Source organism: Hemiscyllium ocellatum, chromosome 4, assembly GCF_020745735.1.
Source record: "Hemiscyllium ocellatum isolate sHemOce1 chromosome 4, sHemOce1.pat.X.cur, whole genome shotgun sequence".
Taxonomy (NCBI): Eukaryota; Metazoa; Chordata; class Chondrichthyes; order Orectolobiformes; family Hemiscylliidae; genus Hemiscyllium; species Hemiscyllium ocellatum.
The window spans coordinates 143,832,990-143,846,540 of NC_083404.1; the positions used below are offsets into that span (position 1 = coordinate 143,832,990).

The following is a 13,551-nucleotide window of genomic DNA, read 5'->3' on the forward strand; positions in this document are numbered from 1 at the left end:
GCTTTTGAAATGTCAGTGGGAAGCATTTTAAGACAGTGATCATAACTGGGTGCAATTCAAGATTGTTTTGTAAAAGACTGAGGATGGGCCTGAAGTCAAACAAGGAATGGCTAATTTTAATAAGATTCGGTATGATGTTCTTGAATGCGAGTGGACCAGGAGTAGATATTTTCAGGTTATTTGTGGGATACAGTCAACAAGGATATGGGAAGAGTACTGGGGGACAACATGTTCCAGTAAAGTTGAAGGGGAAAATTAATAAATCCTATGACCCCTGGAATTTGAGGGATATGCAGCATTTGATTAAGAGACAAAGGGAGTTTTATGGCAGATACCAAGAGCTCAAAACAACAGAAGCAGTGGAGGAGCATAGAATGTGTAAAATGAATTTAAAAAGGAAATTTAGGAGAGCTAAAAGGGAATATGAAAGAATCAACTAAAATCAAGGAAGACCCACAGTTATTTTACATATACATCAATGGTAAAAGGATAATGTGGGAAAGTTGAGGGTCCATTAAGGACCATAGCAATAATTTATACTTAGAGCCAGAGGATGTGGGTACAGTTCTAAATGTCTTGGTGATCACTAGTGAGAGGGATAAAGTGAGACATAGAAATCAGTGAAAAGGAATAACTAAAGAACTTAGCATAAACAGAGAGGAGGTCCTGAGTTGTCTGGCAGGCTTAAAAATACATAAATCTCATCTACATAATCTCATCATCTCTTTGAAAAATTCAGTCAAGTTGGTCAGATTTGACTCCCCTCCTCCCTTAACAAAACAACGCTGATTATTCTTGGTTAATGGAAAAGCACGGCAGTTCAGGCAGCATCCGAGGAGCAGGAAAATCGAAAAAGTAGCATAGAGTACATAGAGTACCGCCGCTCCCTCACCACCAGATGCCTGGAGGAGTAAAATCGGAAAAGTAGCTTAGAGTAGAATAGGTGAGTGGGGGAGGGGATAAAGATGATAGGTTGGGGGGGGGAGGGTGGAGTGGATAGGTGGAAAAGAAGATAGGCAGGTAGGACAAATCATGGGGACAGTGCTGAGCTGGGGTTCCGAGGCAGAAGATGAGGCGTTCTTCCTCCAGGCGTCTGGTGGTGAGGGAGCGGTGGTGAAGGAGGCCCAGGACCTCCATGTCCTTGGCAGAGTGGGAGGGGGAGTTGAAATGTTGGGCCACAGGGCGGTGTGGTTGATTGGTGCTGGTGTCCTGGAGATGTTCCCTAAAGCGCTCTGCTAGGAGGTGCCCAGACTCCCCAATGTAGAGGAGACTGCATCGGGAGCAACGGATACAACTTCCCCTGCCACCGCAGGAATTGGTATCTTCCGGCTCGGAACACTTCAACCCCAGGGCATCAATGTGGACTTCAACAATTTCCTCATTTCCCTTCCCCCACCTCACCCTAGTTCCAAACTTCCAGCTCAGCACTGTCCCCATGACTTGTCCTACCTGCCTATCTCCTTTTCCACCTATCCACTCCACCCTCTCCTCCCTGACCTATCACCTTCATCCCCTCCCCCTTGTACTCTTTGTTACTTTCTCCCCACCCCCACCCCCCTCTAGCTTATCTCTCCACCCTTCAGGCTCACTGCCTTTATTCCTGATGAAGGGCTTTTGCTCGAAACGTCGATTTTCCTGCTCCTCGGATGCTGCCTGAACTGCTGTGCTCTTCTAGCACTGATCCAGAATCTGGTTTCCAGCATCTGCAGTCCTTGTTCTTGATTAATCTCTGCCTCTCCAGAGACACCACAGGACTGGAGGACAGCCATGTGCAATCACTGTTTAACAAGGGAGGAAGCGATAAACCAGGAGACTGTAGGCCAGTCAGTCTGAACTCAGTGGTGGGGAAACTATCAAAAGTAATTCTAAGGGAACAGTTAATTTGAACTTGGAAGGGCAGAGGTTAATCAGCAATAATCAACATGGTTTTGTTAAGGGGAGGTCATATCTGACCAATTTGATTGAATATTTCAAAGAGGTGACTCAGTGTGTAGATGAGCACAATGCATTCACGATAGTGTGTTTGTTTAATTGGAACCAGAATTGGCTGATTGGCAGGATGCAGAGGGTGACGGTTGATGTGAGCTTTTGTGACTGGAAGCCTATGTCCAGTGGGGTCCTACAAGGGTCAGTGTTGGGGACCTTTATTCCAATACTCAAGAAGGGAGATAGAGAGAACGCAGGAAATTAAGCCTAATATCGATTGTGGAGAAAATTCTCGAATCCATTATCAAGGACTTTATAGTGGAGCAATTAGAAATCAGTGGCAGAATCAGATGGTGTCAGCACGGATTTATAAATGGGAAAGCATGCCTGACAAATCTGTTGGAATTCTATGAAGATGTAGCTCATAGAGTTGAAAAAGGGGAGCGAGTCGATATGGTATATTTGGACTTTCAGAAAGCATTTGACAAAATCCCGCATAAGAGATCATTGTGCAAGATTAAAGAGCATGGCATTGGGAAAAGTGTATTGCGATGGATGGAAAACTTGTTGGCAGAGAGGAAACAAGGAGTAGGAATTAATGTGTCCTTTTCAAATTGGCAGGCAGTAACTCGTGGGGAGGCCACAGGGATCGGTGATAGGACCCCAGCTCTTCCCAAAGTATATTAATGATTTGGATGAGGGAACAAAAAGTGTAACATCTCAGTTTGCAGATAATACCACGTTGGGTGGGAAGGTGAAAACTGTGGCAAAGATGCAGAGATCATTCAGCATTAGATGATTAGATGGATACTTGACAGTATGGAAACAGGCCCTTCGGCCCAACAAGTCTGCACAGACCTTCCGAAGAGCAACCCACCCAAACCCATTCCCCTTCCTTATATTTACCCCTTACTAATGCACTACCACTACGGGTAATTTAGCATGGTCAATTCACCTGACCTGCACATCTTTGGATTGTGGGAGGAAATCGGAGCACCCGCAGACACGGGGAGAATGTGCATACTCCACACAGACAGTCACCCAAGGCGGGAATCAAACACAGGTCCCTGGTGCTGTGAGGCAGCAGTGCTAACCAGTGAGCCACTCGACAGATTGGGCAAATCAATGGCAAATGCATTGAGATAAATGTGAGGTTATTCACTTTGGAAATGAAAACCAGAAGGCAGATTCCTACCTGAATGGCTGTAAATGGGGAGTGGGAGTGTGCAGTGGGAGCTGGGTGTTCCTGTGTTCCAGCTGCTGAAGGGAATCGTACAGGTGCAGCAGGCGGTAAAGTAGGGAAATGGGATGTTGGCCTTCACTGCGAGAGGATTCGAGGACAGGACAGGGATGTGTTGTTGTAGTTATACAGGGCCTTGGTGAGGTCACACCTCAAATATTGTACTGAGCCTTGGTCTCCTTTTCTCAGGAAGGGTGCTCTTGCTCTTGAGAGAGTGTAGCGAAGGGTCACCAGGCTGATTCCAGGGATGGCCGCACTGACGGATGAGGAGAGATTGGCTTGGTTAGGATTGTTTTCACTAGAGTTCAGATGAATGAGGGGAATCTTAGAGAGATTTATAAAATTCTAACAGGACTAGACAGGGCATTGCAGGGAGGATGTTCCCAACGGTGGGTGTGTCTAGAACCAGGAGTCACAGTCTGAGGATTTGGGGTGGACCGTTTATGCAGGAGACAAGGAGACATTTTATCCAAAGAGTGGTGAGCGTGAGGAATTCATTCCCACAGGAAGAATCTGATGCCAAAACATTGAGTGTATTCAAGAGGCAGCTAGATATAGCACTTGGGGGCGAATGGGGGCAAAGGTTATGGGGAGAAAGCAGGATTAGGCTGTTGAGTTGGAGGATCAGCCAGGGTCATGATGAATGGTGGAGCTGGGTCAAAGGGCTGAATGGCCACCTCCTGCTCCCCTATTTCTGTGTTTGCTGTTTGTGGTTTATGTAAATGATTTAAACTTGAATGTAGGAGGGTTGACCAGTAAGTTCAGAGATGATACAAAAATTGATGAGGTGGTAAATAGTGAGGCTGCAGGAGGATATCGATCGGCTGAAAAGTGGCAAATGAAATACAATCTGCTAAGAGTGAGATGATGCGTTTGGGCAGAACTTACAAGACAAGAGAATACTTGATGAACCGTAGGACTCTGGGATGCACCTAGAATCAGAGGGCCATGTGCAGATGGTGTGTATGTACACCAGTCCCTTCAGGTATCAGGACAGGGTGATAAAGTGTTTAAGAAGGCACAGGGTATACCAAAACACAAATTGTTGGAAAAGCTCAGCAGGTTGGCAGTATCTGAGATCAGAGTTAACATTTCAGGTCCAGTGACCCTTCCTCCGAACTCACTGATTTCTCTCCACAGATGCTACCAGACTGCAAGTTTTTCCAGACATTTCTGTTTCTGATTTCCAGCATCTGCAGTTTTTCAGTTTTTATTACGCATTTGGGATTCTTGCCTTTACTGGTTGAGACATAGAGTTTAAGAGCAGACGCTGATGCTGGAACTGTTAAATCATTGGTTAGACCACAGCTAGAGTATTGTGTGCAATTTTGGAATCCACATTATAGGAGGGATGTGATAGCATTGGAGAGGATGCAGAGGAGAGTTACCAGGATGTTGCCTGGGCTGGAGAGTTTCAGTGATGAAGAGAGATTGGACAGACTGGGGCTATTTTCCTTGGAGCAGAAGCGATTGAGAGGGGACATGATTGAAATGTAGAAAATGATGACGGGCACAGGAAAGGTAGACAAGAGGGAACTTTTCCTCTTGATGGGGGAGGAAGTCAATAGTTGTGAGGTATGGATTGAAGAGCAAGAGAATGTGAGGAAAATCTATGTCATCCAGAGAGTGATGGGAATCTCACTACCTGTGAGCGTGGTAGAGGCAGAAATCCTTATCACTTTTAAGAAGTTCTTCGATGTACACTTGTGATGCTTAGGCTTACAATGGCGCCTGTCAAATACTGGGAAATGGGAGAAGAATAGTGAGGTGGTTATTTTTGACTAGCAGTGTCAATGGGGAAAAGGGCCTTTTTCTGTGGTGTCTATTTCTGTGACTCTAAGAGATCTGGTGTGACAATGGGCTGCAGTGTTAGGACAATGAGAGGTGAAAGGGCATTCATTGAGGGATTTGGGTCACAATTTCCTGCCAGAAATAAAATTCAAACCTGTCAGCTCACTCCACATCAACTTCAATTCAACAATGGCTACATAGAGACCAAATCACACCAGAACAGGGTGGTGAATGGACAGAGGATGTGGGGGTGGAGTAAGGCCAGGGCAGTGTATTGACATGTTGCTGAGAGTGGGAGGAAGTCTCACCCTCCAAGCAATCTGATTGGCCCATATACCCCGGAGAAATTGCAAAGCATCTCAGAAGCCAAGAGAGTCCTGGGATTTTAGGATGGAGAGGGATTGGGCTGTATGAAGAGCTAGCAGATCTGGCTGGGGTTCCTGGGGAGGGTAATATCCTGACGGGTATGCCCCAGTTCCTGTGCATCACTTGTGGCCAGCTCACTCCCCAAAGCACCATTTGTGACTCCTCAAACACTGAAGCAGTCATATAAAAACTGGCCACCATCAGCCCACCATGTCTATGCCAACCAACAAACACCAAACAACACTAATCCCATTTACCTGCCTATTGTGTCTTGGCATTTAAGTACTTAAATGTTAGATAGTACTTAAATGTTGGGAGTCTGTGGTCCAAATGCAGCAAATCCAAAATGTTAGAGATGAAAAATCACAAATAACATTTGTGCCATATAAGTTGCAGGCACTGACCATCTCCAAGGAAAGAGAGTCTAACCATCCTTACTTAACATTCAATGACCCCACTGCCAACTTCCTGGGGATTACCATTGCCCAAACACTGAACTTGCCAATGGATGTTGCTGAAGGACATTGCTAATGGATGTTGCTGAAGGACATTGCTAATGGATGTTGCCACTCAATGTTGGCGTAGAGAGTAGAAGATCTTGTCATAATTTTCAACCTTCCCTAAAATCAGAGGAGGTTTCAAACAATTGGAGATTGTCAAATGCGTCATCCTTATTTAAAAGGTGGTGTGAGGTCAGTCACAGTAGGTAAAGGCCAGTCAGCTTAACATTAATAGTTTCAGAAATAGGACTTGGACCTGGCTCTTGGAGAGGTTTGAATTAATTAAGGAGAACCAGAACATGTTTGTGATAGAGCAGTTTGTGCTTGACTAATTGACTGGAATTTCTGATGAAGGAACAGAGAAGATTGATGAGAGAACATGGTGGATGTTGTCTATATGGATTTTAATAATGTGTTTGACAATGTGGCACATTAAGGGCACAGAATAGGAGGGTCACTGTCAGTATTAGATTAGAAAATTGGCTTACAGATAGAAAACTGTGATTGTTCTGGAGGCTGATCAGATGAGCTTTACTGGATTGGGACTAGTTCAGCTTAGGAAACCTGGACAGCATGGATGAGTTGGGCAGAAGGGCTTGTTTCTGTGCGGTATGACTCTACGATACCTGGAAAGATTTTTAATGTTGACTTCAAATAGTGCTATTTCTGTTTTTTTGCATTCTGTCTTCTTAATGTCTGAAGGGTTTGCATCGTTGTTTTGGTTAGTAAAGATAGGGGAGACACAGCTTGTGTTGAAGGGATGGAGAACACAAATGGATCCCACAAGCGAGCCAAACATTGGCAGTGTTTCTGTGTCATTGAGGAGTTTTTTCTGTTTCAGGCAGAACATGTTAATGCAGGAATAAAAACCAAAAGAACTGCAGTTGCTGGAAATCAGGATAAACCAGAGCACTGAGATTAATTGACCAACTCAAGATGCATTGCAAAAATCCACCAAAGATCCTTAGACTGCACATTTTAAACCCACAACTATTTCCATCTGCCTGGCCAGCACAGTGGCTCAATGAGTAGCTCTGCTGCCTCGCAGTTCCAGGGGCCCAGGTTCAATTCCCACCTCAGGTGCCTGCGTGGGTTTCCTCCAGGTGCTCTGGTTTCCTCCCACAGTCCAAAGATGTGCAGGTCAGGTGGACAGGCCATGCTAAATTGCTGTGCAGTGTGCAGGCTAGGAGGATTAACCACAGTAAATGCAAGGATTATGGGCATAGAGTAGAATTCTCTTCAGAGGATCATTGCAAACTTGATGGGCCAATTTGCCTGTTTCTGCATGGTAAGGATTTTATTCTTCCGAAGGACAAGAGCAGCACCTTCAAGTTCCCCTCTAAGGCACTCACCATCCTGACTTGCAATACATTGCTGTTCCTTCACTGTTGCTGGGTCAGAATCCTGGAATTCCCTTCCTAAGGGCAGGTGGCTTGCAGTGGTTCCAGACACAGCTCACCATCACTTTCTCAACATGCAACTAGGGATAGGCAATAAATGCTGACCCAACACCCACATCCCACCACTCACTAATAAACAAAAAGAGTGGGTTATCTTTGAGAAAGACAATAGACAATAGGTGCAGGAGTGGGCCATTCTGCCCTTCGAGCCAGCAGCACCATTCATTATGATCATGGCTGATCATCCTTAATCAGTATCCTGTTCCTGCCTTATCTCCATAACCCTTGATTCCACTATCCTCGAGAGCTCTATCCAACTCTTTCTTAAATGAATCCAGAGACTGGGCCTCCACTGCCCTCTGGGGCAGAGCATTCCACACACCCACCACTCTCTGGGTAAAGAACTTTCTCCTCAACTCTGTTCTAAGTGGCCTACCCCTTATTTTTAAGCTGTGTCCTCTGGTTCGGGACTCCCCCATCAGCGGAAACATGCTTCCTGCCTCCAGAGTGTCCAATCCTTTAATAATCTTATACGTCTCAATCAGATCCTCCCTCAGTCTTCTAAACTCAAGGGTATACATGCCCAGTTGCTCTAATCTTTCAGCGTAAGACAGTCCCGCCATTCCGGGAATTGACCTTGTGAACCTACACTGCACTTCCTCAATAGCCAGAATGTCTTTCCCCAAATTTGGAGACCAAAACTGCACACAATATTCCAGGTGCAGTCTCACCAGGGCCCTGTACAGCTGCAGAAGCACCTCTTTGCTTCTATACTCAATCCCTCTTGTTATGAAGGCCAGCATGCTATTAGCTTTCTTCACTGCCTGCTGTACCTGCATGCTTGCTTTCATTGACTGATGTACAAGAACATCTAGACCTCGTTGTACTGCCCCTTTACCTAAATCAATTCCATTTAGGTAGTAAACTGCCTTCCTGTTCTTGCCACCAAGGTGGATAACCGCACATTTATCCACATTAAACTGCATCTGCCATGCATCCATCACTCACTTAGCCTGTCCATGACACCGTGTATTCTCCTAACATCCTCCTCACATTTCACCCTGCCATCCAGCTTTGTGTTATCAGCAAATTTACTAATATTACTTTTAATACCTTCATCTATATCATTAATGTATATTGTAAAAAAACTGCGGTCCCAGCACTGATCCCTGCGGTACCCCACTGGTCACCGCCTGCCATTCCGAAAGGGACCCGTTTATCACTACTCTTTGTTTCCTAACAGCCAATCAATTTTCAATCCAAGTTAGTACTTTGCCCCCAATACCATGCGCCCTAATTTTTTTCACTAACCTCCTATGTGGGACTTTATCAAAGGCTTTCTGAAAGTCCAGGTACACTACATCTCCTAGATCTCCCTTATCCATCTTCAGAGTTACATCCTCAAAACATTCCAGAAGATTAGTCAAGCAACGTTAGACAGGCTTTGACTTGGACTTGAATCTCTGCCCCAGAAAGTGGGGTGATTAAGTAATTTTAAGTCAGAGATTGGTAGGTCCTGTCTGACCAGGGAATCAAGGGCCTTTGTGGAGGATGGAAATGTGGAATTCAAAATACAAATAAACAGATTCAGTGATGTGAACATCGGACCTTATTGGATGGTGAGCAGGCTGGAGGGACTCAATCAGTCTTCTGCTCCTATTTTGTACTTTTGCTGGTAGAATGGGAGAGAGTGGTGGTGTTCCCAGGGGTCCCAGTGTTCCCAGGGGTCCCGGAGTTCCCAGCAGTCAGTTCCTAGCAGTCCCGGTGTTCCCAGAAATCCCGGAGTTCCCAGGGGTCCCAGAGTTCCCAGCAGTCAGTTCCCAGGGGTTCCGGTGTTCCCAGGGGTCTCGGTGTTCCCAGCGGTCAGTTCTCAGCAGTCCCGGTGTTCCCAGCAGTCAGTTCCCAGGGGTCCCGGTGTTCCCAGGGGTCCCGGTGTTCCCAGCAGTCAGTTCCCAGGGGTCCCGGTGTTCCCAGGGGTTCCGGAGTTCCCAGCAATCAGTTCCCAAGGGTCCCGGTGTTACCAAGGGTCCCGGTGTTCCCAGGGTTCTGGTGTTCCCAGGGTTCCCGGAGTTCCCAGGGGTCCCGGTGTTCCCAGGGGTCCCAGTGTTCCCAGTAGTCAGTTCCCAGAGGTCCCGGTGTTCCCAGGGGTCCCGGTGTTCCCAGGGGTCCCGGAGTTCCCAGGGGTCCCGTCTGACGACCATCACTGATTGGACTCAGTCTGACCAACTATCAGAATGCAGAATAATATTTATAAGTTGCCATTGATATAAAATTTTTGCTGGCAATTGCAGACATTTATAGATTGTGAGAACTCATAAATAACATTTAGACATTACTGTGTTCCAATAGGTTTATCACAGGAGGGCAAAGTCAAAGTCAAATTATTTTGACAAACAATTTTGGAAACTGTTTCTAGAAAGATGCAGGTGGAGTTTTATTGTTTTAATTCATGAGCAAACAGACTTGGAAACCCGAACTGATCTTTGTAGCTGTCACCTGGCAACAGCCTCTCGAATGAGGTAATGGGGGAATTTTCAAATTACACTTAGAAACTGTGAACAGTCTCAATGGAGATGTTTTGTAGAAATGCATAGACTGCTCTCTGTATCAGGTGGTTTATGGGGAGGTGTTGATGTCATGGTAATGATAATTAACAGTGATTGTAGTGGTGTTCAGGCTGGACGAGTGACCCAGAGCCTGAGCTGGGGACGTGGGTTTCAATCCCACAGTGGCTGATGGTGAAATTTTAACTCAATTAAAACCCAGATTTAAAAGCTGTCTGAATGGTGACTGTGTAACCTCTGTCAATTGTCATAAAACCCCACCTGATTTACAAACCTTCGAAAAGGAAACCTTTGTCCTTACCTCACCAATATGTGACTGCGGACACACAGAAAATATAACTGACTCTAATTTCCTTCTGAAATGGCCCGAACAAGCCAGTCAGTCCAAGGGCAAGGAAGGATGTAAAATAAGTGCTGGCCTTACCAGCAACACCCACATCATTGAGTGAATAAAATAAACTATGTTCCAAATATCCAAACCCCTCCATATTTTTCATCCAAATCTTGGATATTTCTCACCATTCTGACAGTATAACAATGTGAGTTCATCAGCACAAAACTGAAGCAACTGTGAGACTGTCTCTTCATTCTAACATTTCAGTTTGGAATTCTGATGCTCAAAGTTTCCCTAATTTTCACTTATTTCAGAGTTTTGTGTGAGGGTTGGTGCACTGGGTGAGGGACGGGGGAGGGGGTGATGGTGCACTGGGTAAGGGATGGGGGAGGGGGTGTTGGTGCACTGGGTGAGGGACGGGGGAGGGGGTGATGGTGCACTGGGTAAGGGACGGGGGAGGGGGTGATGGTGCACTGGGTGAGGGACGGGGGAGGGGGTGATGGTGCACTGGGTAAGGGATGGGGGAGGGGGTGATGGTGCACTGGGTAAGGGATGGGGGAGGGGGTGTTGGTGCACTGGGTGAGGGACGGGGGAGGGGGTGATGGTGCACTGGGTAAGGGACGGGGGAGGGGGTGATGGTGCACTGGGTAAGGGACGGGGGAGGGGGTGATGGTGAAGAAGGGCTTATGCCCGAAACGTCGATTCTCCTGCTCCACGGATGCTGCCTGGCCTGCTGCGCTTTTCCAGCACCACATTTTTCAACTCTGGTCTGCAGTCCTCACTTTCTCCTATGGGGTGATAGTGCACTGGGTAAGGGTCTGGGGGGATGATGGTGCACTGGGTAAGGGTAACTGGGGGAGTTGGTGCACTGGGTAAGGGTAACTGGGGGAGTTGGTGCACTGGGTAAGGGTCTGGGGAGGTCAGTGCACTGGATATGGGTCTGGGCAGGTCAGTGCACTGGGTAAGGGTCTGGGGAGGTCAGTGCACTGGGTAAGGGTCGGGGGGGATGATGGTGCACTGGGTAAGAGACTGGGTGTGATTTGGGACTAGGGCTGTTAGTTATGGGGTATAGGAGGTGGTGTCTGAGGGTAGTTGTGTGGTTTGAGGGTAGTGGTGGGGGTTGAGTATTTATTTGGGGGCTGGTGGTGAGCTCTGTGAGGGGACTGGGAGGAGGAATCTGTGGGTGATCAGTGCAGCAGTCAGATCCAGGCTTGGTGAACAATTGTTCCTGTTTGCAGAGTGTCCAGGCGGGCAGATCCTTTTGGCCTGTGGGTGGACCTGCCCTCGATCATGTGATGATCTCTCTCCGGATGTGGTCTGTCTCAATGATGGTGTTGGCTCCCCTGGTCCTGATTCATCTCCAGCTTGCAGGTCGTCCTGTGGCTGTCCACATGGTTTACTCCTTCAGAACGGATCATGTGTTCCTCGGAGTGAGTGTCACTGCAAATCCCGAGGTAAGTGTAGACGTTCCCCTCAAACTCACCATCACTAACAAACCCACAACATTATCGACAACAAACCTCACAGAGTTATCATCATCAAAGAGTGTGGTGCTGCAAAAGCACAGCAGTTCAGGCAGCATCTGAGGAGCAGGAAAATCAATGTTTAGGGCAAAGGCCCTTCATCAGGAATGAGGCTGGGAGTCTCGGGGGTGGAGAGATAAATGGGGGGAGGGGGTGGGGCTGGGGAGAAGGTAGCTGAGGAAGCAATAGGTAGATGGGGGGTGGGGTGAAAGTGATCGGTCGGAGAAGTGGGTGGAGCAGATAGGTGGGAAGGACCATGGACAGATAGGACCATTCAAGGGGTGGGGGGGAAGCCAAGTTGGAAGGTTGGGACTGGGATAAGGTGGCGGGAGGGGAGATGGGGAAACTGGTGAAATCTTCATTTACCTACACTTGATTAGGGATAGTCAGCACGGTTTTGTGAAGGGTAGGTCGTGCCTCACAGACCTTATTGAGTTCTTTGAGAAGGTGACCAAGCAGGTGGATGAGAGTAAACCAGTTGATGTGGTGTATACGGATTTCAGCACGGCGTTCAATAAGGTTCCCCACAGTGGGCTATTGTACAAAATGTGGAAGAATGGGATTGTGGGAGATATAGCAGTTTGGATCTGTAATTGGCTTGCTGAAAGAAGACAGAGGGTGGTGGTTGATGGGAAATGTTCATCCTGGAGTCCAGCTACCAGTGGTGTACCGCAAGGGTGGGTGTTGGGGCCACTGCTGTTCGTCATTTTTATAAACGACCTGGATGAGGGCGTAGAAGGGTGGGTTAGTAAATTTGCAGATGGCACTAAGGTCGGTGGATAGTGGTGAAGGATGTTGTAGTTACAGAGAGACATAGATAAGCTGAGAGCTGGGCTGAGAGGTGGCAAATGGAGTTTAATGCGGACAAGTGTGAGGTGATTCACTTTGGTCAGAGTAATCAGAATGCAAAGTACTGGGCTAATGGTAAGATTCTTGGTAGTGTAGATGAACAGAGAGATCTTGGTGTCCAGGTACACAGATCCTTGAAAGTTGCCACCCAGGTTGACAGGGTTGTTAAGAAGGCATACAGTGTTTTAGCTTTTATTGGTAGAGGGATTGAGTTCCGGAACCATGAGGTTATGCTACAGCTGTACAAAACTCTGGTGCGGCCGCACTTGGAGTATTGTGTACAGTTCTGGTCACTGCAATATAAGAAGGATGTGGAAGCTTTGGAAAGGGTTCAGAGGAGATTTGCTAGGATGTTGCCTGGTATGGAGGGAAGATCTTACGAGGAAAGGCTGAGGGACTTGAGGCTGTTTTTGTTAGAGAGAAGACGGTCGAGAGGTGACTTAATAGAGTAAGATAATCAGAGGGTTAGATAGGATGGACAGGGAGAGTCTTTTTCCAAGTATGTGGAAGGCGAGTACGATGGGGCATAGCTTTAAATTGAGAGGTGATAGATGGGCACCCGCATGGGCCCCAGCTATGCCTGCCTCTTCATCGGATATGTGGAACAGTCCATCTTCTGCAGCTACACTGGCACCACCCCCCACCTTTTCCTCTGCTACATTGATGACTGTATCGGTGCTACCTCGTGCTCCCACGAGGAGGTTGAACAGTTCATCCACTTTACTAAACCTTCCAACCCAGATGGCCTCCTTCTTCAAAGACCGCAATTTCCCCTCAGACGTGCTCGACAATGCTCTCCACCGCATCTCCTCCACTTCCCGCTCCTCTGCCCTTGAACCCTGCCCTTCCAATTACCACCAAGACAGAACCCCACTGGTCCTCACCTACCACCCCACCAACCTCCCAATACATCGCATCATCCTTCGTCATTTCCGCCACCTCCAAACAGACCCCACCACCAGAGATATATTTCCCTCCCCTCCCCTATCAGCATTCCGGAAACACCACTCCCTCTGCGACTCCCTCGTCAGATCCACACTCCCCACCAACCCAACCTC

The 13,551-nt window shown here is 47.3% G+C and overlaps 1 protein-coding gene across 1 annotated transcript in view; it reads left to right on the forward strand.

Annotated features, from left to right (window-relative positions):
- Positions 1-13,551, forward strand: part of sspo (SCO-spondin) — a 538,757-nt gene that overhangs the window by 327,283 nt on the left and 197,923 nt on the right. Inside the window, exon 72 of the mRNA XM_060824077.1 lies at positions 11,360-11,581. Coding sequence (XP_060680060.1) covers positions 11,360-11,581 — 222 coding nt within the window. The remainder of the gene's footprint in view (positions 1-11,359; positions 11,582-13,551) is intronic.